The sequence below is a fragment of the Sander lucioperca genome, chromosome 13 (genome assembly GCF_008315115.2).
Source record: "Sander lucioperca isolate FBNREF2018 chromosome 13, SLUC_FBN_1.2, whole genome shotgun sequence".
Taxonomy (NCBI): Eukaryota; Metazoa; Chordata; class Actinopteri; order Perciformes; family Percidae; genus Sander; species Sander lucioperca.
The window spans coordinates 9,033,388-9,060,216 of record NC_050185.1 but is presented as its reverse complement, the minus strand read 5'-3'; the positions used below and the strand labels follow the sequence as shown (position 1 = coordinate 9,060,216).

Genomic DNA, 26,829 nt, shown 5'->3' with positions numbered 1-26,829 from the left:
TTTCATTATCTTGGCATGTGAATAAGCACGGTTTTGTGTGGGGACAATGCATCAAATTTAAAATGTTAATCACAGCTGGCACTGAAACATTCATCAAATTGCTGTTGCTATGGAAACACAGTTTTGAGTCTTATGCAACAAATTCAAAATGGTTCCTATAACCAAGCAGGTGAACAATCGGAAATGCATATTTGAATGGGAATGCGTATTCTGTCAATTCAAAACCCTTAAATGTAACTCGTCTTTTGCACATCTATTTTACAGTCCGTGTGCGATGGATACTTTTCAAAGTCAAGCTGACACACTAGGACTGACTTTTTCCCAAACTTTGCATATGCTTTTATATAATTTACCCTCATTAATATGAGTTTTTCATGTTTTGCCAATATTGATATATTACATACTTTCAGATTTTTTTAAATTTGGCATGTATTATAGGATGTGTTTTTAGTGAACGCATTTTTAAAACAATTATTTTTATTATAACAACACGATAGTGGTCCAGCTGACTCTGCATAGATTATTCAATAGAGCCGCCATGGCTCTCCTCCATTAGACGTATTCACCCAGTAATCTCTTCTGCTCAAGGCTATCAGGACAGCCTTGCCCTGCCAGCTGTTATGACCGACTTTACTTGTCTGTTTTGGACGGATTTCCCAGACTCCCTTAGATTCAGCAAAAATAATGTAGCTTCACTCTCACAGTGAAATGGTGGGAATGATTCTTTAGTGGTTGTGTTGCTTATACTAAGACATAGGTTACAGTTACTGTTCCTTGTTACTCAACTAAAAAGCTATGTGTGTTCCACATTCAGTGGCATCTCTCCAGTTTCCTTTTTGGTACACGAAGCAATGGCTACTAATTCAGTCACTGCCTGATTGTTGTTATCTCTAGGCTCTACCCCAAATTTTACACAAGGGAGCCATGGTCACTGACCTAGCAATCCCTGTTTAGTCTCATTTTGTATGACTCACTTGCTCCTTTGATGTGTTTCCATAACAATTTTTCCAAAACTCTTATGTAGCAACCCAGGTATATCTAATGGAAAGATAATTCCAACATTCACACATCCTAATGCATTCTTTTCAATTTTGACTGTCATTCATGGAGGGCTGTTAGACAGCAAAGACCATGATGATGTTTGTACCCATGGTGTTGAAATTTTACTCTACTTGAAGACACTTTCATACAAATACTATCTAGATTTCTTTTACACCTCTTTGTGGGTGATCCAGTCACATTGTTTGCCATGTGCATGCATAACTGCATTCACATGTAATTTTACTCATCCAACTAATACAGCCAGATATAGATTACATTTTAATCTAAGTAAACAGGAATTGTGATCCAACTGACCACAGCTTCTGGCTTTGACATGAGTAAATAACTATATTATCTTAATTAATGTTGGAGTAAGCCATACATCTTCATTAGATCAATCTTAATTGGATTATGAGTTTAACTGAATTATAATGTTACATCCAAAGACCCAAACCAGGTCAAATGCATATAAAGCCAGTAAGTATACAACTGTGCCCATATTAATCCAGATGCAGAGTGTTTTGTTGTGGCTACATACAGTAATGCCTTTAATCTGTCACCTCACCCAGTCTGAGCTGGAGGAACTGTCCCTGGTGCTGAAGGGATTATTTGGCTGATGCTTGCTTTGCTAAACATCCTGGTTTGTGTATGCATGAATACTTAACAGTTGAGAAATATCGCAAAACAGAGAATTTTAATTACTTTTAATTAAATGTAGGTTTGTATTCGTAAGCAATAACAGCTTCCATCAAAACCATGCAACCAGTACCCAGAAACTAGCTTGAGTTCTGCTCTAACTAAGATGTTTGTTGGGTAGATATACAGCAATGGTATGTGGTTTAGATTCTCATGTCCATCAAACCAGTTAGAGCACTTAGAGCCTGCAGATGACAACATATTTTAGAACTCCACTACCATTAACTACGATTAACGCTTCAGTAGATATATAATGCCTCAGAACTGCTTTTTATTTAGTTTGTTTTACCTTCCCACTGCGGGGTTAACTGGACATTAACATGTTATAAAATAGTACCCTCGACCACAACCGAGTAATCACAATGTTGCATGTGTTCTATGGGAACTTTCCCCATTTGTGTTTAATTCATTATACATTAACATTATTGCAGATAGTCAATACCTCGCCCATTTTTCATTGATACAACGTTGATACTAAAAAATTAAAATTGATAAAAAAGGAATAAAACAATCTATTTAGGCATCAATAAACTATGTTAAAAACAGCTGGTATAAGAATAAAACTGTCCACTAGGAGCTACTGGCCAGGGTGAGGGTCGCACTCCACCAAGCCTGGAGTAATTTAGGGGAAGACCAACTCAAAAAAGAAACAAATTATGAACATTACACAAACACACAAAACTGTAAGATAAAAAGGTGCAAGGTGCAAAAACCTATGGACAACTTCAATCTTAAAATTAACCTGGGAGTAAATGCAAACTCTGGCACAACATCAATGTAAACACTTGCTTGTGTATCCCTTATTTTATGATTCCTTGAGTTTTGACGACAAATTGTAGGCTCAGAAAGCAAATTCCTAGTTCGGTAACACTTTACAATAAGGTACACAAAAAAATAGGTAGTTAATGATTAGTTACTGTTTTTGAAAGAGTAACGAATGATTAGTTATTGTTTTTCAGAAGGGTAGTTACTGTTTTTCAGAAGGTACTGTTTTTCAGAAGGGTAGTTACTGTTTTTCAGAAGGTACTGTTTTTCAGAAGGGTAGTTACTGTTTTTCAGAAGGGTAGTTACTGTTTAAACACTTCTAATTGTAGGCTGGGTCTTTTTATGACAAAGGTAAATAGCCCATTCCTGCATCATGTATGTTGATTAATACAGCCTTGTGTTTTTTTATTTCCAATTAGGCTGTATTGAGCATGTGTCTCAGCCTTTTTGTTTCCATGCCCATATATATCCCTATATCATGTTTCTCTTCGGGATATCTTCTATAGAAAGGAAATGGGACTTCTGCTTTATGGGGGGCCACCGGGCATCTTAAATACGATTATGTGACCTGACAGTCTGAGGTCTTCTACCACTGACAGTGATCCATGTGGAGAGAAGGTTGTGATTGTCAGTTCAATGCTTTCCGTCTGCTGCGCCTTGCCCAAATGCTCGCCATGCGGTAAGGCTGCGCCTCAGAATCGCTACCGGCAAATAAAGCATCCTTATGACTCCGGTCCAGACAAAGGAGGACAAACATAAGCCAGTCCCCAGACATGTGTCCCTGTATGTGACCACGTTTTTGCTTACATTTTCTATTCTAGGGGAATGGGTGCTAGTAAATATTCTATTCTATATTAAATATTTGATCAACCGTGAGTCCAGACTAATTTAACACCGGTAAATGAAATGTTTTAGCTACATTTTCGGGTTGTATTTCCCATTGTCACTATAGATGTTTCAGCCATGTGTTGCATAGCAATGTTGATTTATGGAATGAATGAATGGTGTGTCGCTGAATAAATACAGTATTGATATGGCTGTTTTTTTTTTGTGGCCGCCATTCTTCATTCTGGGGGGGGGGCTTTAATGTGTTGGTCGTCTATTCGCTTCCAGACCCTACACCGACATCGCAATGGAGGGATGAGAAAAGAGAAATGGGGTGGGGAGGGAGGAGGGGAGTTGCGCCACAGTTAAGAGTCTGAGAGCGCGCTAGGGTGGGATACTGTCCTTCTAAGGTCAAGCCCGCTACATTCAGTTACATAACTTCCGGTTAGCGTTTTCAAAATAAGTCCCCCATAAATGAACATGCAGACTGTGCTGCTAAAATTTCAATAAAATACATACACGCAGGTATTGTTCATGGCATTATAAACGACATGAGGTATTTATACACCAAAAGTATGTATTTGGTCATAATGCATAATGGCAAAACAGTTGCAGAAACGATGACTTATGATTTGATGCAACACTTAAAAAGCTATGATAAGTGTTGCATCTTTATTTCAGCACTTAACTAAAAACACTAGAGGGGCCTCTCCAGTTTTGGGCTTCTGTCTAGTAGAGCTAACTGAGAAAAATTGACACTTTTAATAATTTTACTTTGATAGAAACAGACATCTTTTCCGGTTATATTGGGGCGAATTTCGACAGTCTTGACGGATCTCACAGCTCCAGCGGCAGGGAAACACACCCGTCAGCAGCGCGCATTGGAGACAAAAAAAGCGCATCACGGACAAAGGAAATATGGGTGCGCTGGAGAGGATTCACCTCAGCCGGGTAGCACAATGGATGAGCCGCTTGTGTTTCATTCACCGGGAGACCAATTAGCCCACCTTAATGAGGTGCTGGGATGCAAGATACTGCAAGCTAAAAAGGCGGAAGGCTGCGTTTAATCCGTCTGCGGATCCTATGAGCTTGCAATGGCTGTGGCGGGGATATACAACTGGATAGGGAATAATGTGCCTTTTTATTTAGTGATATTTTCCTTATTTTGTGGCCTTTCGTTTGGACAATTGCGATATTCTATTACGGAAGAGCTAGAAAATGGGGCACTGGTCGGTGATCTGGCGCATGACTTGGGGCTGGATATTCGAAAGCTCGCCACCCGAAAAATCAAGGTAACCTCCAACAGTGGCAAACGCTATGTGATTGTCAACCCTCAAAATGGGAAATTACTTGTCAATGAAAGGATCGACAGGGAGGCACTGTGTGATTTATCCAACACCTGCCTCATTAATTTGGAGGTGCTGGTCGAAAACCCCACTGAGGTGCACCATGTCGAGGTGGAGATTGTGGATGCAAATGATAATGCGCCGCAGTTCCTCACAGAAGAATATCAACTGGAAATCACAGAATCTGCTTTACCAGGGTCTCGTTACCCAATTGAAAACGCTCAAGACCCAGACATTGGGTCCAATTCAGTTCGTATGTATCAGCTTAGCACAAACGACCATTTCGCGCTGGTATCTAACAAGCCCTCGCTAAATACAAAGCACGTCGAGCTTGTGCTCAAAAAGCCAGTTGATCGCGAACAGACGCCTTACCACCAATTAATTCTAAGTGCTGTGGATGGTGGGACGCCAGAGAAAACAGGCACGGCCAAAATCAATGTCCGGGTCCTGGACTCAAACGACAATGTCCCCACGTTCGACAGCTCAGTGTACAAGGTGAAACTGTTAGAGAATTCGCCCAAAGACACCCTGGTAATTAAACTGAATGCAACTGATCTGGATGAGGGCACAAATGGAGAGGTTTATTACTCTTTCAGCAGCTACACGCCTGAGAGAGTGAGGCAGATGTTCAGCATGAACACTAACACGGGAGAAATAAGAGTGAGGAGCAATGTTGACTATGAAGAGACCAACTCCTATGAGATGTACATCCAGGCGATGGACAAAGGCCCTGGGGCCGTCGCAGCACACTGCAAGGTAGTGGTAGAGGTGGTGGATGTCAATGACAACGTCCCTCAGATAGTGCTGTCATCTCTGTCTAGCCCCGTGAGGGAGGATGCCCGTGCAGACACAGTCGTGGCCCTCATTAGTGTTACTGATCGAGACTCTGGTGCTAACAAGCAGGTGAGCTTAGAGATCCCAGCAGGCCTTCCATTCAAGATCAAGTCATTCAGAAATTACTACACTCTGGTTACCTCAGCCTTCTTAGACCGCGAGACCACCGATGCCTACAATGTCACTCTGAGTGCCACAGATGGAGGACACCCTCCCCTTTCCTCCCAGAAGACCATACAGGTGGATGTGGCTGATGTTAATGATAACCCACCGCGATTTGAACAGACTTCATATACTGTCTATGTGGCTGAGAACAATGCCCCTGGGGCCTCTTTGTGTACTGTGAAAGCTCAAGACGCAGACATCAAAGAGAACGCACGCATCACCTACACAGTGCTCAATGACAACAACCATGGCATCCCTGTCACCTCGTATGTATCTGTGAAGGCCGATACAGGAGAGGCTTATGCCCTGCGAGCCTTTGACTATGAGTCACTGAGAGAGTTTCACTTCCAGGTCAAAGCCCAAGATGGGGGCATTCCTCCACTCAGCCGTGTCGCCACTGTCTACATCTACATAATGGATCAGAATGACCATGCACCACTGATAGTCAAACCTCCCGGCAATGGCACGCGCTCCTTGGAAACGGTACAAAAGAATGCAGAGCCTGGTGCCATGGTGACCAAAGTGGTGGCATATGATGCAGACGCTGGTCCAAATGCCTGGCTGGTGTACGTGCTGGAGACGGCCACTGACCTGGACTTGTTCAAGGTGCACGAACACACCGGTGAGATCAGGACCACTCGGAGGATCCTGGAGGACAACTCCACCTCCTTTGCTCTAACCGTTGTCGTGAAGGACCACGGACAGCCTGCGCTTTCCTCCACCGCCACCATCAATGTGGCTGTCATGGAGGTGCCACCCAAAGTGGCTCCTGACCCCAAGAGGATCATCCGACCTCATAGCACACTGCTTTTCTCCAACGTGACCCTCTACTTGATCGTTGCTTTGAGTGCCACCACCTTTGTTTTCCTAGTCACTGTGGTGGTGCTGGCCATCGTCCGCTGCCATGCATACTGCACCCAGCCTGGGTCCTGCTCCCCTTGCTGTGTGTCACAGAAGCCCCCTCCAGATGGTGGGAGCAGCAGTGTAAGTGCAGGTGGGGGAGGCGGTGTTGGAGGACCCGGGGCACAGCCTAATAACAACGTGGTGCTTCGGAGAGACCTTAAAGTGGAGCCTCACTACATCGAAGTGCGTGGGAATGGCTCCCTCACAAAGACTTACTGCTACAAGACCTGCCTGACAGCCACCTCTGGCAGTGACACTTTCATGTTCTACAACACAGGACGTCCTATCAGTGGCACCTGGGGCAGCGGTGCCGACCGCTTCTTCACGAGTGGAAGTGGATTTGTACGCAGACTGAGTATGCCTGATGCCTCGATGCAACTCTGCCCAGAGGTGTGTCATTCATTTTTTATGTTTACCTTTGTCCGCATAACTAGAAGGTCGTGAATGTTTGAATATTAGTGGCTTTAATGAAATTTTATTTAGCTCCAAACAATGTAAGACCCTTTTAAGTACATAATCAACATGCCTTTTTATTACGGTTATTGCAACAGCATGCATTGTCCCAATTTTTGTCAGTATTGTATTGCAGCAGGGGGATGATATTCCTATATGTCAAGTTTGTTCCCCTCCTGCAATGAATTCAATCCTTGCCAGCATCATTCTCTTTGTTCAGTTCCCACTTGTACTGTGCTGTCGCGTAGCTCAGCCCAGCCCAGCTCAGCACTCACACTGCATTAGTGTCAGGCCTGATGCTTTTTCAGGGTCCTATGTTATTTCTGATGATTCAGAGATTTGTGTTTCAGTTTGACATTGTCATCACATCTACACTAAGAACAGGTCATGCAGTCTTCACTACTGGCTCATTCTCTGTGCAAGTGGGTTTGACTTGTGTGTGTGGGTGGCTGTGTGTGTGTGTGTGTGTGTGTGTGTGTGTGTGTGTGTGTGTGTGTGTGTGTGAGTAAAACTGTTACACAGAAGCAGTTGGGGTTAGTTGACTTGAAAAAAAGGGCTGGCAGGACTAGTTGTTGTTGCCTCTGTCTATGTAAAAGATATGCATTTACCTCCTGAAATTTTAGTTTCATGGTCTTAAAGGCTGCATTACAATTCAATGATATAATTCTCTGAGCCACAACTATTCTAGATGAGTGAAACAGTGAACTCCTTTTCCTACCACTGTATCAACAATCCTGATTTACATGAAATATTGCAAAAACACACCTAAAATACTAGTAATATAGAGGTAACAATTGAAAAATCCTGCATACCTGCTTTCCTAGCCATATATGCACCATTTATGTGGCCCTTAAATGTTGAAATGTTCATGACTATTTAAAGAGTCCAGTTTTGACTCTTGTAGAGATTTCTGTGTAAATAAATTCTACTCTAATGTTGAGAGACGTGTTAGCGAGATTGGTGCTTCAAATATTGGAATATATAATTGCTAATGTCCTTTTGAGGCAAATGCTCCTATAGGTTATCTCAGAATGCATTATTTTTATGATCAGGTGCCAGCCACTGGTACATTAGTTATAAGAAAGTCTCTTATCAAGACAAGTGTAGCAGTGTAAATTAAATTAACCGCCAGCCTCTGTTCCCCAGCCCTGCAAATTAGATTTACTCAAAGAGGCTGGGTCTTGCAGTAGAAAATACTCCCCTCTGAATTGAACTGAGGAACATAATGTGCCATCTTTATCTGGGACACTTGCTACTGCCTGAGCACGTTTGTGTCTTTTAACACATTTTTCATTTTTCAGCGTTCTTGATGTCCAAGGTTACAACCCACATAGTGTTGACAGATTTTAGCATTAGTCTTACACAAATGTCATTATGATGTTACACACGCATTTCGTACAGTGCATGTGCACAGTACCTACTCATGAGTAAAGTAATGAGTAGGCATAATCAGGCATAATTTACGGCCATGAAAGAGGACTTTTCCCCCAATGAAATTCATATGGTTCTTTGAATATAAAGGCACATTCATCAACAACATTTGGCTATCACCAAAGGAAAATGAATGAGAGTCCTGGCAGTCTTAACATGGTGACTCCAAAAGTCCAAAAACTAACTTGACACTATTAAAACTAATGTAGGGAGATTTTAAATACATGTACATATTTAGCCAAGAAAGTCTTTGTCCAGGCAGTGTATTCTAATGTCACCAATATTTCCTAATTTCCTGTGTTTTAAGAAACATTTAAATATATTGTTCATAAATTTATTTTAGCGCATACATGTACTACCAATAAAATGTGTCTAAAGTTGCTCCAGTTTAATAATAGCAAAGTTATGGAGCTATACATTCATCTGAATCAAGTAAATCTCCAAAGCAAGAAAGATGGAAGAAAATGGAATTACTTAATATAAGACAGACCATAGAGTAAAAAATATTATTGATTTGTCCTACACATTTGCGATACCACTTGTATAGGATTGCCTTTCACACTGGGCTAACACAGACCAGATGTATAGGATGTGGTTGCCCTGGCAATGATGGTTCTTGCTTATTGGTTTTTAAAGGCAATAATTTACCAGAGGACTGCTGGGAGTTCCAAGCACTCAGCCCAGGTTCATTAGGTGCAGACAGATACTCCTGTGTGTGTGTGTGTGTGTGTGTGTGTGTGTGTGTGTGTGGAGGGGGATATCAATATGTGTGTGTGTGTGTGTGTGTGTGTGTGTGTGTGTGTGTGTGTGTGTGTTTGCAATGGGGAACACAACTGCAGTGTTCCTATCACGTCCAGAGCTAAGATGTGTATCATGATTAATTGATGAGACCATGGCCCAGCCTGGCTCTGCACTGTATGAAATTAAACTAAACTCCTCTCTCTTCCCTCCTGTGTCTCTCTTTCTCTCTCTTGTCTTTTTTCCCCTCTTCTCTCTCTCTTTCTCTCTCTCTCTCTCTCTACCTCTTGCTCGCTCAGCCGAAAGCCCCGAATGCTGACTGGCGATATTCTGCATCTTTGAGGGCAGGGATGCAGAGGTAAGCACTTTTCATCTTTAACTCTTTTGCAACTTTTAATCATCTACAAAAACTTACACCTATTCATGCTACTCACTCTGGTCTACACACACAGTCTGGTGCCACAACAGTGTCCCCTCATTGTGCTCTTTGCCACAGCTGCAATGTATGGTATCTCTAAATACAATATTTATTGACACATCAGATTTCGGCTGAATTTCATCACAAGACACTGCAATACAATACTGAAGATCAGTTATCTGCCATGAAATGACCGCTAGTGGCCCCTCATCATCAGTTTGAACCTCAACCCTGTCCTCTTCCTTTGGGAAAAGCCATCTGCAGCTCCCATCAGTGAATGCATAGCACTCCTCCTCTGCAGTGTAATACTATATAGGTCATCTACATTCTGAGTGTCGCTTCCCCCAGTCTTTAAGCAGGAAGCATGAAGGACAAATGAGCTGACTATGACCTTTCTCACATTATCAGATGCACACATGCATCAGTGTCTGCATGTACAACTGCCCCATACGTGTGTGCCTTTCAGTGCAGATTTTTATATTTCTGTCCAGAGATGAAGGGAGAAGTTGTGAACACAGACAGCAGAGGACATTTTGGACTCTAGTTTAAATAGTGAGTTCAGTGGCATGCACTCAGTTTTTCTAATAATGGCTGCATACGCCTCAATGCTTGACCAAATCCCAATTAAAGATTGATCTAAAGATTGTATTCTCATTAGGTACCTACTGCAAATCAGAGAATACTGAAATCAAGAGGATCCGACCAAAATTGTAATACAATATTTTTTTTTTGTATTTACATCTGTCACTTAATTTTTGTAATGATCAGGGGTCTCATTCATAAACGTGGCGCCCGCACAAAACAGGGCTGAAAATGTGCGTTACGCCACTTCCCACACAAAGGTTGTGATTTATAAGAAAACAAACTTGACGGGAGAATGCGCGGTCCTCCACGCAAACTCTGACACATGCGTACGCACATTTTGGAGACAATGGGAACTGGCGACACAGATGGTGAGGTGGTGATTCGAAGTCAGACTGCAGAAAGTAAATGTGGGAATAACGTTAATATGTTCAAGTTTTGATACCTCACGCACATTTTTTCACTCCATATAATCCACGTTATCATGAAGATTAAATCCAGCAGTGTTATTTGCGCTTGTACTGAGTGATACTTGTTCCATAAACAACTTGTAAAATCCAACTCAAATCTTAAATAAAAAAACTTTCTAAATATTTAATCGGTGCTGTCTCACCGTCACATTGTCCGCTATGGACCGAAGGAGGAGGAGATGGCCTGACTGCATGGAATACAGGATAGCATTAAATACCCTAGCATTAGATAACTGCAGAACACAGTGTAAATAACTAAATATCTGTCTTTAATACTGTGCATATATGATCAAATGTCAAAGTCTGAAAATACAGCTGTCAAGCTCTCGCGCAATCGTTAAACTCTATATGTTCGTGACAAAACCTGCATGAAGAAAAGTGTGTTTACCTATTAGACTTTCATCTTCAAATTGTATCTCTGGATGGGGGGGTACCACTACTCGATGCTGTGATTTTGGCAAGGTGTTAACAATCACAAGTTGTTGTAAACACTTTAAATACTGCGGTGACCCCCGTGCGTCATGCTGCATGATGGCACTGCTGGCCCTGCAGGAGGACTACGCCAATGGAAGAATCAGGAGAGAGAGAGACTTCAGGGACCATGACAATGACTGGCTAATATGCTGATTTAAATTCCCTAAAGCTGTGCTCTTGAATCTCTTTACTGAATTGGGTCCAGTAGAGAGGGCAAAGTGCTGGAACCGTGCCATCCCGGTCCAAACACAGGTCCTCGCCACTCTGGGGGCCACCGGCTGTTTCCAGAGGGAAATGGTAGAAAGCTATGTGTTTAATATAAATATTATATATAATCTTCAACTTTATCACTAAGGCTTGTTTGGATATAATATAGTTCTGTTAAACCTTATTATATAGGTCTGGTATATCGAAGCTGTCCCTGAGTGCCATAATGCCTGCCGTTTTGGACGGTATTATTAATATAGGTAGTCAGGTTTCCCTACACTGTGCGAGAACAGGCCAGAATTATAATTCAATTTGCAGCAATTCCCGAGCGTCTGAGAAGTTTTTTGCTTTTTCCCCGCCAGTCGTCATGATTCGGCGTAACGAAAGAACAACTGCCAGGGTCATTGACACACTGATCAGCATTAATGAGGTGCTTTGCATTGACTATTTATGGTTAAAAATGGGCGTGTTCAGGGCGGGATAAGATGTTGATTCACGTACGCACACTTGTAGGTAATCTGTGATTTATAAAGGGAACATTACTTACAGATGTGCGTATGCACGGTTTTTTAAATCTGAATTTTTTTGGCGTACGCCATTTTTGGCTTTTGGGCGTACGTACGTACGTACTTTTAGTAAGGATCCTACGCGTAAATGAGACCACAAAAGTTGTATTAAAATATGTAATGAAGTGTTTTGCTAATTTGATATGAGGACAGCTGGAATGTTAAGGACTAATGAGTTTTACTTCCACATGTGTATAATTTGTAATGCATTTTCATAATTTCATGCCAGCAATGCTTACTGCTCAGTTGTGCAGTCTTCTGCTCTGTCTAAGTTTGATTTAATTGGATATTAGTGTTAATTTCTATGGCGTGGAAGGTATCATAATGTGCATCATGTCATCAAGTCACTGCAACATGACATGGATTAACATAAATCATCATTGCAATTTGCCGCTGCCGTCTCTAAAATGGCAGTGCCTGTAACACGCATAGACACAGAGAGGCTCATATTAACACTTAACCCCAACACACGCATGCTGTAATGTATCACACAGCGTGTAGCACCAACATTACTGACCCACATTCTTACTGTAGTGTAGTCAGTCAGTGAAGAAAACACCACTATATGTGTCATATTCTCACACATTACACCAGCACCTTTGCTTATGGCAAAGCTTGAAACCCACACTGCTCAGAATGTACACGGCCATTTTATATTCATAACAAATCCCTATTCAACATAACACACACTGTAAGTGTGTTGTTGTTTGAGATAGATGCTGGATGTGCTGCATTGCAGAGGCCCCAGTCAGGGTAGGTCCTCCTATACAGTGAGCTCTATAGTCATTATGAATGTATGGGGGGAAATATCTCAGCCTACTTGCCTTTCTATGTTTATTATAGCATTAGTTTCTAAATGTAAAGATACATTTTTAGGGATTCTGTGTTGTCATATTTATTTGTATGTTCTTCAGCCCCATTGGTACTTGTCAAGGCATTGTTAAGGTGTGCAGCAAAATTGTTGGAACACCATTGAACAATCTCCATGACCTGTATAAGGACCGATCGTTAAAGAAAGCCAAGTCCATCTTGGCTGATCCGAGCCATCCACTGGGGTGTGAATTTTTGTTGCTACCAGCAGATACAATCTCCTGCGATGCAGAACGAATAGGTTCAAACGGTCATTTATTCCCTGCTGCCATCAGCATTGTGAAAGACTTTCTTAAAATGTAACTCTTGTAATGATTTTGTTGGTTTTTTTATGGTGTGCTTGTTATCTATGTAGCCTACTGATGGCTGTAAACCAAATTGCCCTCCGGGGATAATAAAGATTAGGGCTGGGTATCATTCAAAAAATGTCAGATACCGGTACCGATATCAATACCGTGACTTCGATACCGGTTCCTAAACAAGTTTTTATTTGTTGGAAAATAAAGATTAAGGAGTGACACAATACTCTAAACAACAGCAAGTCCTATGTTACTAAGGAGCTACAAAATTACTGAAACACAATGAAGATACTAAACTTACTGTAGCGAAACTTTAAAAAACGGCTTCTTCTCTATAGTCACCAGCAGTGCCATATACTTAGTAGGTGATTTGAATAGGGATGAGGGGGAATGACATCCCCATTGTTAGCCAAATGACCAAAATGCCCTTGTTAACCTGCCATCCACCCTGTCCATCCCCGAGTAGCAGAGAGAGTGCAGGGGCAGAGGTGTTGTTTAGCTAAATATGTTATTCTAGTATGTCTGACTCATTGATCCTTTATCTGACTGAGGTTTGTGCAACTCAGAATCTATGGCCCTGACCATGGCTCTGAAATATCAGTAGCCTAATTGCATTGATAAATCCTTGGCGCTGTCAGTGGTGCTGAGTTAGCAGACAGATTTGTAATTGTGACTTTTCTGTCAGTCCTGCCCTTCGGTCAAATTCGTCTTGGATCTATAATATTCTCTACTGAATGAACTATACCTTATGCAGTGGGTTACTTAAAAGAACTGGTCTTCTCATCGCTAGGGTGCTCTCATTGGGCAATCCCCGCTGTTAACATGGCAGTCAGGACGGTAACACCCTGTGGTAAGGATGCAGCGAAAAGGCAAAAAAGGGTAGCATCAATATGCTGAAAGATTATTATGGAGTTTTTGCCCAGTGACTCCAAAAAACAAAAACATCTACCCCAACTTTAAGTAAGCCATGAAATCAGGGGCCAGATTACACACAAGACCAAATTCATCAGACGAAAGCCACCACCTATCTGGTAATGAGCAGAACCTTAGGTTTCAAGCAGCAACATTTTAAGAACTGCATGAAGTCAATATGAATATTTCTATTATTTTACTGGATCTATATTTGATTAAATGTTTCTCATTGAGTTTGCTGAATGTGTTCTGACTTTCAGTTCGGTCCACATGGAGGAGTCCTCTGTGATGCATGGAGCCCAGGGGATGCTGGTCCAGAACTGGCCCACTGTGTCCAGCGCTGCAGGTGAGTACAAGTCTGGCAGTCAGGACAGAGTGACAAACCAGCAGAAGAGTGTCAGCTTCTTTGGGGCAACGGTGACAGAAAACTGATATACAAAACTGATCTTGCCTGTTTTACATCTACATTTGAACAAAAGAAAACTGAGCAACATTTCATTAATCTTGCTTTAAAATCTATGTATCAAAAGTAGAGACTGTTTAAGAGCTGTAATGAAATGTCTTTATGTAATGTGTACATCTCCAAGCTATTTGTTGAAAGGAAGCAGGTACCTGGGATTTGAACACCTGGTACCTGAGTTGTGTGTGCCAAAAAGATAATGAGTGGGAAGCCAGCAATGGTCCTTATCCTTGTCGCTGCACTTGTGACTTGGTTACTCCCTCCCAATGAAGCTAACTGCTGGCAGGTGAAGAATCAACACTGGCGTTCACAAATACAGTAGGCTGTGAAAGGTATTCGTATATACCGGATAAAAAACTAATAATTACATTATTAGGCATAACCTACCACAGCCCATGGTATAATTAAAACGAATATATTAGCTATTAAAGTGTTGTGGATTTTCTTAAGCCGATTTGTTGAATCAAAGAATCTTCAGGGAGACCGGATGGGGCAATAATAAGATCTTTATTCAATCAAAAGACCCTGAGTATTTTCTGCATTCATTCATTTTACACAGGCACATGCTTCTCATTGGACATCCCAGCAACTAACATCCCCATATAGGTCACACAAACTAAACTCCATGTTCTTCCAATGCTTTCTGCACTGTTTTACAACTTGCTTTACATTTTAAACAATTTGTCTGATTAACTAAGGAATAGTTAACTAAGTTAACTGGAATGGTTAACTGGTTCAACTTTTTGGGAAATACGCTTGTACGTTTTCTTGCCGAGGGTTAGATGAGAAGATTGATTCAACTCTCATGCCTGTATGCTAAAGATTAAGCTAGAGCCAGGAGACAGTAAGCTAGCTTAGCATAAAGACTGGAAGTAGGGGAAAACAGCTAGCCGCAGCACGTTATATCTCATTTGTTTAATCTGTACCAAATCCAAATTGTAAAAATAGGAAGATGCAGTCTAAAGGTTACGGTTTTACATTTTTGTTTTTTGTATGGATTAAAGAAACAAAATATACTGTTATTTAGTGAGCTTTAGAGGTGCTAGAAGGCCAATGTTTGTTTGTTTTTACCATTGAACAGAGCCAGGCTAGCTTATTCCCTCTACTTTTGGTGTTTTGCTAAGCTAATCGTCTCATTGCTCTATACTGTATTTATCATGCAGACATTCATCTCAACATCATTGCAACAAAGTGAATAAGCGCATTTCCCAAAATGTCGAACTATTCCTTTAATTGACGATATCTAGGGCAATATTTACAAATGTGAGTCCAATAGGGCAAGCCACACGAGTGGCTTAACAATCACTCATTTTAGTTTAATTCAAGTATCACTTCTCCACACCTAAATGCCCATTGCAATTACACATTCAAATTTGTCCAATGGATTAAATTATACGTATGTAATACATTGAATTCATTTTTGTTTTTACTTTGGTTCAGACAACATGGTAAAACAGGGGATTTGACAGATTTTTGCTTTGAATATCTACATTATCTTAAATTCCAGTGTGATGTGCATACGGAGCTTAACAGAGGTGCCAGAAGCCTGGGGCCCTTATGCAGAGCCACAGATAAGCAACTGCATCCTCCCATAAAAGCAGCTGGCTGCATGGAGATCCACATACTGAAAAAGGCAAATGTTTTTTAATAAGAAATGAGTTGTTCTGAGTGGGAGTCGACATTAAAAATGTTAGCAACACAACATAATTATAAGTAGAACTGGCCTCGAACATGACCTGTGCTTCACAGAAACACTGGCTCAGGGCTGATGTCTTAACAGCTTTTGTCAGTTGACTTGAAAACTTTTGAAACTTTGACTTTCGAAACAGCATTTGGAACATTGTGAGCTGTTCCCTCCTCCTTCCAGCCAACCTTCCATGCATTGATTTTCTGTCTAGCTGCAGGAATTAGAACATAGGTAGAGACTTGAGGGTGAGGAGTCGCATCACAGTCAATCAATCGGCGAGTCAGTGACAGTATGTCTTGCTGTCTGTCAGCTTTTCCCTCGGTGGAAAAGAGAGCTGGGAAATTGTTCGAGATATAAGCTGTACCAGTTCCCAGTATCTCTGTGCCAGTTTGCTGCAGAGAAATGTGTATTTTAGAGCAGATGGAAAGCAGCCTCTTTGGTCATGTAAAGATTCAAATATTGTCTTTAAGCAGAGTGCACAGTGTACTGCAGACCTATCAGGGGTGCATTGTTGCATTAGGAAATAATTTGTTGGGAGTGGCTCAGTGCTAAGGCATAGACATGTACTGGATTGCAGGCTGATCCTCTTTACTATGCATCAAGAGGTGGAGTCATTTTTGTGACACATTTCCATGTCTGCAGTGAATTGTTATCATGTTGAAGTTGTCTGATATGCTGTGATGCATCTAAATGCGGCACCCTCGAAACTGTGTTTATGTAAGTGACCCATGGCGCAGATGAGGAGACATGTGTCTGATGCCAGAGGGGAGAGAAGCTATTATCAGTAATAAGAGAGTACCATGAAAAAAGAGAGATCCAGTAACATTAAAAGCAATTTTGGAGAGGAAGAGCAAAGGAGACGTACAGGGGAAGCGAGGTGTGGGGGGATGGAAAAAGAGAAAGGTTAAGAGGATTGGCAGGTTCCTGCAGTAGTGTTGTTGCTAGGGAACGCCATGTGACCTGTTGCCTGGCAACACTGTCTAACTGAGAGATTGCTGCAGCAGCCGCACCCTCCATCAGCAGGGAGTGGGCGAAGGCAGTTTCCATGGCAACCGGTCATATCTCTGAATGGAAGATTTAGAGACAGAAAAAAAGGAGTAGGGACTTGGCAAGGGCCGGTATTACAAAGAGAAAAAAGGGCACGCAGTAATTTAAAATGAAATAATGTAGGAAAGAACGGTTTACTGCAGGTAGATGTGTCTCATGCAGAATACATATGATGTGCCACATATATTTACACAAGCACTACACGACAGATTTCAGATCAGATTTGTGCATGTGCTACAAAGCACCGGAGGGATTCATTTTAGATGGAACCGTATCTTGGGCTAGACAGGAAATAACGTAGCCTATTTTAAATGTAGGACATCAGGTTACACAAAAGGAGGCTTCAAACACCCACATCTACATCAGGTGGCATGGCAACCTCCTCACAAGGAACTGTCCTGACCTGCTAACCAGCAGTTACACAATAATCTGTTTTAGATGCGTGTTAGCTGTGAAATATAGGCTAATATGAAGACATGGCAGAGTTAGAAATAATCCTCCACGTTAGAGAAACGGTAGCACAGGGGAAGCAAAGCTCTTCATAGTTGTACCGACTCCTACAAGTTGTGAGGTGACCTGCTTGTTATGAATTACTTTTTCACATGCACACACACACACACACACACACACACACACACACACACACACACACACACACACACACACACATATCAGATTAATACCTGGGCCAGGATTCTAATTAACAGTGTCAAGGTTTTAGATTTTTCACTGCACAGCCACTTGACATTTTAGCTCATTTGGTCATGCATAGGGACATGAACTGCTCTGGTCCCATCATGTGTACATAAGCCAAACACTGTAATGATCATGTACAATTTTGGCACTGCAGGAACACCGTAATTATAGTGCAGTATGCATCTTTACTACCACTCCAGTTATCAGCACAGGTTTAATTATATCTTAGGTTTTTTTTATTTATTATACAATAACCACTATAATTTAAGATATGTCTACACACTTTGATCAAATGAAGATATCTCAAAAATGACTGGACGGATTTCTTGAAAATTTTAAATTCTTGTGAATTTGCTGCAGAGGATAAAGCCTCATGTTTCAGTGAACCCCTGACCTTTCCTCTGGCACCTCCATCAGGCTTTGTCGATTGGAATTTTACTGAGCACGTCCAAACTTCCCAGAGGATGAACCCTTTCCATTTTGTGCACTCATTGACCTTTCTTCTCCATAATGTAAGCTTTGCACACAAAATATTTTAAGATCTAACAGACATACTGTAGTGTCATGGAATTTGCTGAACACATTCATGCTCCCAAAGGCAAACACCTTTTGTATTTTAAAGGAAAAATACAGTATATTTTAACCTGGCAAATTGTTAAAATATATTTTATAAAAAGCCAGCAAGTTGCCCCAGATGTTGATCCCTGTGCAGTTAGCCAGCACGGCTATCCCAGAGTGCTAATTCCTGTGTTTACATTTGGTTGGGCACAGAGACAATCGTTTGAAATTATTAATGTAAAAATCTATGTTTATTTGGAAAGCTGTAGGAGGCTCTTGCAGCATTTCCCGATCTATGTTTTGTTGTCCTTGTTAGCCTGAATCTCTACAATAGAGGTGCCAATATTCAATGCCTGTCCTAGATTAGGTTTAATGTCATGCTTTCAAATCACAGGGTTACATACAGAAAGAAAGACAGACCCTTTTTTAAGTAATCTATCAATACAATACTGTCTAAATAAAGTATTCCCAAACTCTATATGACAGAGCATTACCTCACCTTCCTTTAAATAGCAGCATCAGGTAACAGGAAATGGAGGTCCATTGTGTACAGCAATGATATGCACTGCAATACTGGCTAAAGAAACTCATCCACATTCTGCCTCACAGTATTTTGCACATCTCCTTTACCTCACTGGCTGTATTTTCAGTTTATTTTAAGCATGCTTGTCCTCCTCCACATGAGAAGCAATCTTCCTTACCTAACCATTGACAGCCATTGAATGGGACTTATTTAAAATACCAGATCCTCTTCCAGGGTTTAATACCCAGATTAAATAGAAATAGAAAAACCATACCATCAAATGTCATAATCCTCAGAAACAGACATTAGCATTACAGTATTATAGCACTAACTCCACTAATGGTAAGCTAACATGATAACATCTGACACTGACTAATCATTAAACAAACTAAATGACATGGGTCAATTAGCAGCATGTGGCTTGTTTGTATTCAAAACATGTTTAACATGAGACAAAATGATAATCAAAAAAACCTAAAACAAAGCTAAACTAAATCAGGATTTTAAGCAGTCAAGGCCTGAAATGGTTTATTTGTTATCCTGCTCCTTCACATGCTAATTATTTAATGTAATTTAAAAATGAATACTTCTATGTCAGAATGGTACACTGCTGCTTTATTTCTAAAAGCCACAATATCTGACCTCTCCTGCTATATTTTAAACACCAATGATTGACCAAGTTATTATATGATCAATTTTCAGTGAGTCATGGTTCAATAATATATAATGGCTCTCTGTGAAAGGCTGTGTATGCTCTTTGCAGGAGTGGTTAAACAGGGCAAATAATACAAAGCTAAATATTGTGCAGTGTGGTACTGTCCATTACATCTGCTCTTATTATAGTCTACACATATAATGTATTCTCATGCTCGATGAGCTCATTTGTAAGGACTCAGTGGTACACTATGCGTTTTTTAAATGATGTACTTCGCAATGGGATATAGGTTTAAAACCATTTCAGTGCTCCAGCAATGTCATAAATAGCCTACAAAGAACAATCAAACAGAATCTTTTGTGTTTGATCTAAATAAAATTCAGATTGAAAGTAGGTCAGTGCAGAGGGAACTGGTGTGAGCCTGAGAGCACCGTGTCTGCAAAACCCGCTCACCCCCATCTCTCTCTCTCTCTCTCTCTCTCTCTCTCTCTCTCTCTCTCTCTCTCTCTCTCTCTCTCTCTCATCCTCTTTCCTTTTCATTCTGACATCTTTAACCTTTTGACCCTAATAGCTATGCCTTATTTTCACTTTACATACTAATTTTTCAATATATAGACATTTTTGTCAGTATCTTTTTTCCGTCTTGCTCAATGGGTTCATTTCTCTGTCTGTCACACCCATGCTTGAGCACAAAAAGGTTGAATCCCTGTCGCTGGACTCCTATGAGAGTAGGATTAAACTGTTGCCATCATCCAAATACAAATCACACTGCCAAGTTAAACATCCATGTTGTTTAAAGGTTAGCCCCCTCCAGTGTTCCCTCCTTTTGTCTCAGCTGAATTGCTGTCCTGAAAATATCCACTCCCTGTAGCTATCGCTCCATTGTCAAGCTATTTCTCTCCACGCTTTTGCTTGATTTCGATTATTCTTCATGTCAGATTTAAGAACATCTCAAAGACCAAATGATAAAGTCTCAGTAAGCACCAATGCATGACAAGCAGGACAGGTATTGAAAAAAATATTCTCAACGAATAAGCTAATTGCAAAGGGGGATTTAACTCTGAAGTCCAGAATGGACTGCCCTGCTTCTACAACTTGCCAGCAATCAAAATATATTATGTGTAAAGAGCTACTGTGGAATTGACACTTAAACATTTTGAGAAATACTTATTTTCTTTCTTGCTGAAAGTTTGACAAGAAGATTGATACCACTTTCATATCTGTTTGGTAAATATGTATCTGGAGCCTGCAGCTGGTTAGCTTAGCTTAGCACAAAGACTAGAAACAGGGTGGAATAGCTAGCCGAGCTCTGTACAAAGTAACAAAATCTGCCGACCAGCACCTAAAACTCAAAAAATAACATGCTATATCTCATTTGTTTATTTGTACAAACATTGACTTCCTCATCAAACTCTCAGCAAGAAAGCGATACGTCTACCTTCCAAGATGATAATGCAGCAGTGTGGCTACATTGATGATTGAATAAAGGTAATGAGTAGTCAGATTTGACATGATTTCTTTTTCGTCACACCTGAGTAGATGGAGATGGTGGTGAACTCTCACCCCCAGTGGGCGCTGGAGTCGACAGCAACAGTTGGCACTTCAGATATGGCGCCGCCGGACAGGGCTACTGCCCTCCTCAGCCCCTGAAGCCCGGAGAGATTCCTCCTGAAGCCTTCATCATCCCCGGATCCCCAGCCATCATTTCTATTCGCCATGACGCTGGCCCTGTGGATGACAAAGGTGACTTCATAAGCTTTGGCAAAAAGGAGGAGGCCAAGAAGAAGAAAAAGAAGAAGGACAAGAAGGACAAGAAGGACAAGAAGGATAAAGGAAAGGATGACGGGGGGGATGATTAGAGGAGAAGGGCTGACTTGAAAACAGAGCTACCAACAAAGTAACATCCTAATTACAGAGCCAGAAAAAAAAAAAAAGCCAAATGCATATTGTAGAACCGAGGGAGCCTCCTTGCACCATATTTGCATAGACATTGTACAGTGGCCAAACCCTCATTAGACAAGGCCTGGCTCCCCACCCCATGTGAACTTGCTAAATAAATTTTCCTCTCTTTCTTGGCTAATTTGGCCCGTAACTTTGGCCTATAAAAAGGTTAAGGTTTATGGTAAACAAATGTTCTTAGTAGACAGACTTCATCTAAAGGTTGGACCAAATTCAAACAGAATGGATTTTATTGGATTAGATTAGCTTTTTTGTGATTTGCTGCCCCCCCCCCCCCACCCCCACCAGTTTGTATAATAAAAACAAAAACACCTGAAAAGGTGTACTATTTGTATCTGACCATTGTCAGCTGAGGCTGCCTGTGTTGGCATCCCTGCCTTTATGCAGCCCGCTTCCTACTTTGCTCACCTACAGTAGTTGGAGGTGAAGTGAAAGCCAAACTAAAAAAGGAAACAAATCAGAGGCTTTTGTCTTCAGTATTACGGAGGCCTTGTAGAAATTCAGAAAAATGTGGTCTTTTGTAAAAAACAAAAAACTGAAAAAGTAACAACATACAGTATATGTACCATGAGATTAGCACCGCTGAGACAAGCAGGACCACACTTGAATAAAGAGCTCTGTTTCAGTGTAGCATAGCACATGGCTGAGGCTGAGGACCTGGACTGGGTTGCACCAACTATGCGCAAGTTTGTTCCCAGATTAGGGTATAAAGTAGTGGCTTCATAACTGCTAGTTAATTTGCAATTAGCAAGTTAATAAATGCAATTTTGCCATATGGACGTGGTACACCGGGGGAATTATACGACTGTAACTACATATAACATTAAGATTTCAGATGAGTAGCCAATCAGTAATAGTATTACCTTGCTGATTGGTACAAACCACATGGATTTGTAGTTGACCAGATTGGCATACAAATTACGTACGATTGGTAAAAAGAATCCATATTTGACTCTTAAAGGACAATACTAGTTTTGCATGTCAGTCCATTCTCTTTAAATCTTGTATCCTTGACGTCACTGCTGATATGTTTTTCAAAGCAGACAGTTGTGTTTAGGGAATGTTTAATGGTATTTATCTACCTTTCAGGCAGCCATAGGTTTTCATTTAATACCACAAAAATAAACAAGCTGAGACTCAAAACTTTTCACATTACGAAATCCATCAAAGTGAACACAGCATCTGATTTTATTGTTATCAGATCACATGGTAATGTAGCTCAAGTGCAGATTCAATTTGCACTGCATTATCATAATAACGTAACATTTGCAAAATTGACCATGGATTCCTTATGTCAACCAAGTCTCAGTTGATTTTAATTATATAATGTTGAATGAAAACCAGATTCTGCCTGAAAAGAGGACACAAAACAGTCGTCAGCAATATGTAATTTGGAGAAAATGGGCAGAAACATCCAAATTCGCTGCTATAGTCCTTACGTTGCAAAATAGCATAGAATTGCTAAAGAAGAAAAAAAAAAGTGTGCAAAAAAAGGAAAAAAAGAAAAAAATCCTGCTTTACTGTTAGTGAGTGCAATTGTGTGATTTTCGTATCATTTGCACCTGCTTTATTGCTTGCTTAAATATTTAGTTGTTACTTGAGGTTACGTTGTAACAGATTTGTGTGGTGCTACCGCTTGTGTTTTAGCAATGCGTGAATTAGTGGCTACTTCGGATATAGCTAGGGAACCTACGCGCAGCTGATGCAACACACCCCTGACCTAGCCTCTTCTCTTAGAATACGGCACACAGGTCAACGGGGTCTTAATCCCACTGTGTATCAGGACACCCAGTCCGAGACACACACACATTTGTTATACACAAACACTGACTCTCTCTGCCGCTTACTCACACATACACACTTGCTCTCTTACACACAGACTTACAGTACATACGAACACACAAAAATATACTAAAAGAATACACACCCCTTTCTAGAAACAGAAGGCCAAAGCCATCCTTATTTTGGGAGTATATTATATGGCTGGGAAGCAGGAACGTTGCTTGTTGCTTCATTTCTGTTCAAGCCTGATCCCTCTACTTCTGTCTTTGAATGTTAAGTAGTTGTTCTTCAAGCCCTGCACCACTGTCTCGACTGCTTCAGTGCTTGTAGGATTTGCTTGCCCGCTGCCTGTTTCCTCCCTCTACTCCTGTTTCTTCAAATCAACATAGTGGGACGACATCTTTCAAGTCACTCTCCTTCAATGAACTGTGCTGTCGTAACACAGTGACATTTGTGTATTTGCATTTTTACACACAGACTACACACAGACACTTGAGCATATACCACACACACAGACACTTGCACATATACCACACACACACACACACACACACACACACACCTTTTGTTAGGTTCAACTGAGCTTAGGCGCTTCAGTGTCTCTTCTGATTGCTCACTGTTGACAGCGCTGTCATCTCTTACATATTGCATTGTAAGGACCTCTAACAAATTAGCAAAATCTGAGATTATGCTGGATATAGTGAGACAAGATGGAGAGGCAAAAAAGGAATCATTGTAGTGTGTTGTGTAGCTCTAATGTAGAAAAAAAATATATACAGGACATTTAATTGGACAGGCCATTCTTTTTTGTTGCACGAGCAGAGGTATTGCAGTTATTCCTGTGTCAGCCATTAGAGACAACTGATCAACTTGAGTCAAATAAAATCACTTACAAAATAAGTGCAGCGCAGTTCAGCAGCAGTGGAAAGAGGTTGCTTTGGGGTTGACTCGGAAGGTGGGGGGGGGAATAAATTAGGAATTAATGGAGGGTAAAGCACAGTGTTGACATTGTTTATGGTGCACCAGTAGGAGGTGATGAGACCAGCAAGCGAGCAAAGATTATCACAAGTCAAAACCTTCAAATTATGCATTTTTGTCTCAATTGCTGCAGCTAAGCAAAGAAAAATAAATAATGGGATGTGCTGTACAAGAGAAACTTGACACAGTGTCACAGTGACCTAAGTGTGAACTGTGTGAAATGACCAGCTTTATTTGGCCCTGACATTGTGAAACCCAGGTGTAGCATGGTAGAGAAAGAGTATTAGTGAGCAGTAGATATTGGAACAGCATTAACATAATGAAAAGTGTCATTAAATCTCACCTCAGTGTTCCTTTTCTTTAGAACATTGGCTTACCAGTCACAGTAGGGGTATATAGCTGCATCTATCAGAATCAGTCCCTCCCATGCACACGTGTCTTTCCCCCTGCCCCTTCCTTCAGGTGTACTTCTGTGCTGTCAGATCACCAAGTGGCTGTTTGCATGTTATAAGCAAAGGAAACAGATATTATATAGATACTATATATACATTGATATGTTTTTTCCATTGGGAAATGCGTATTGGAATACATATACCTCTGATACACATTCTCAAAGACAATACACACACATTGAAAGTCACACACCTACTACATTCAAACATACATACATACATATACACTATTGCGAACAGTAATTTGTGGGGAAAACCTAAAAGAGTCACATTTTTTATCCTGTTGAAAATGAATTTAATCTTCTAGATATACATAATGCTATTGTGTTATGCTATGAAATGCTTTTCTTTTTCGTTTTTACCTTTATGATTTTCATAGATAAGAAAATCAATCCTTAAAAGTTGTGTTAAGCTTTGAAATGATGATCAAAAACACTATTGTGAAATCGAATCATTTACTCACCCTCCATATCTATCCTTTGAAAAAAGAGAAGAAAAAAAATCAAAAAAACATAAAATGGTATAAAAAAATTAAGTTGATGTATTCTCTGCTTGTGTATAGTGAATGTTCCTCAGTCGCTGGGTGTGGCAGTGAGTGGCACACTTCAGTCGACTGTGACAGTGCAGATCTGTTAATAACTTTTTTGTACACCTGCTTATCATTGTAAAGGTGATAATAGTGATTCTTATGATTTCATCAATCTGGTAATGTGTTTTGTTAATAAGTCACAAATAAAGTTTTTCTTAAATATCTTAATATCTAAGCTGTGTTGTGACTTGATTCCAACTTACAGTGGTTTTAATAATTCTTTCATATTTCCTTCTGTACTTCCTTCTATATCCTGGGGATGTTTAGTCTTCATATTTTATTGGTTCATTAATTGCTCAGTATTTAAAACAATAAACTGCAATTAATCAAAGGCAGAGTTTGGATAACAGCCTGTCATGGCATTGAACTGGACTGTTAATGAAACATAGATGGATGACAGAATGTAGCATTTATTCTCACCACATTGTAATTATTGTACGATTCCAAGAAATATGCTGTATAAGGATATTGTGGGAGTATATGTAAATAACCCAGGAAGTGAACCAACAGGGACTGTTACACGTATTGAATCTTTCCCATCAGACTTATAAACGAGTTCCTGGAAATCTCTGGCCATAAACTGAAACATTTTGTCCTTGCATTGTTGAGCAATTTGAAAAACAACTCAATTACAACCCCAAACCACTTCAACTCAGCCAAGTCATAAACATCTGCTTTTGGCAGGAGCAAACATTGTTGAAACACATTTGAAACACATTTCATTACCAAATGAAAAACAAGTATGGGGTTAACTTGATGGAAAACAGATAACAAGGGAAATGGATCATCATCCAAGCAGCTGACTGAGGAACAGATGGAACAACAATACAAAAGTTTTTTTTCAACCTTTTGTGCTTGGAATTCTCCATTGAGCTTAAGGTGTAGAGGTCAGCAACATATCAGCACATGTAAAGTAAAGTTGGCAGGGATTCAAGAATACTGGTTAACGTGGGAAATTTATCGTTTCCTCCATTTAAAGAAAGAGTTCAAATTTGTAATGTTGTCTAGGAAAAAGGGGTCTGTTGATGTCTAAGCCACGAGCTCCATCTGTCTGCAGACTGGAGAAATCATTCATTCACACCTCCCTTCCTCATCCAGGAGTCCATCTCTCCAGCAATACTGACACCTACTGATGAAAGCTGAGACTGGCAACTGACCCACATTGTTCTTTTCTTGGTGTAAGAAGAAAGAATAATGTGTAATAAACGATACACAGAATGACGAGCAGATGTATGTGTTTATTGTTTAAGTTTTGGGTAAAACAAAACTCATAATTTCACATTCTATATTGTCTGGCTTTAAAAATAATGTACACCAAGTTAATCCCAGTGACACTGGTACACCAATGGTGATTATTTACCTTAACACAAGGCTGGAAATAATGCATTGATTATTGTTTTCAATAAGCATCGCTATTGGCCGGATGTTGACCTGGCCTGAGTTCAGCA

At 40.5% G+C, this 26,829-nt stretch overlaps 1 protein-coding gene and 1 long non-coding RNA gene across 2 annotated transcripts; one reads left to right on the top strand and one right to left on the bottom strand.

Moving 5' to 3' along the window:
- Positions 1-4,148: 4,148 nt before the first annotated feature.
- Positions 4,149-25,549, top strand: LOC116064783 (protocadherin alpha-C2-like). The gene is made up of 4 exons (XM_031320028.2): positions 4,149-6,965; positions 9,497-9,555; positions 14,256-14,341; positions 21,161-25,549. Exons 1-4 carry the CDS (start codon positions 4,422-4,424, stop codon positions 21,478-21,480), a joined length of 3,009 nt encoding a protein of 1,002 aa, XP_031175888.2. The 5' UTR covers positions 4,149-4,421; the 3' UTR covers positions 21,481-25,549.
- Positions 16,081-21,266, bottom strand: LOC118493003. Its single transcript, XR_004894937.1, has 2 exons — positions 21,153-21,266; positions 16,081-16,534 (listed from the first exon to the last, which is right to left on the bottom strand). It is a non-coding gene; the product is annotated as an uncharacterized LOC118493003 (long non-coding RNA).
- Positions 25,550-26,829: the final 1,280 nt, after the last annotated feature.

Excerpts from the sequence above, each read along its gene's own strand:
- LOC116064783 (XM_031320028.2), top strand. The coding sequence starts at position 4,422 with ATGGCTGTGGCGGGGATATACAACTGGATAGGGAATAATGTGCCTTTT. Across the intron at positions 6,966-9,496 it reads CGATGCAACTCTGCCCAGAG|CCGAAAGCCCCGAATGCTGA; the intron begins GTGTGTCATTCA and ends TTGCTCGCTCAG. Across the intron at positions 9,556-14,255 it reads TTGAGGGCAGGGATGCAGAG|TTCGGTCCACATGGAGGAGT; the intron begins GTAAGCACTTTT and ends TCTGACTTTCAG.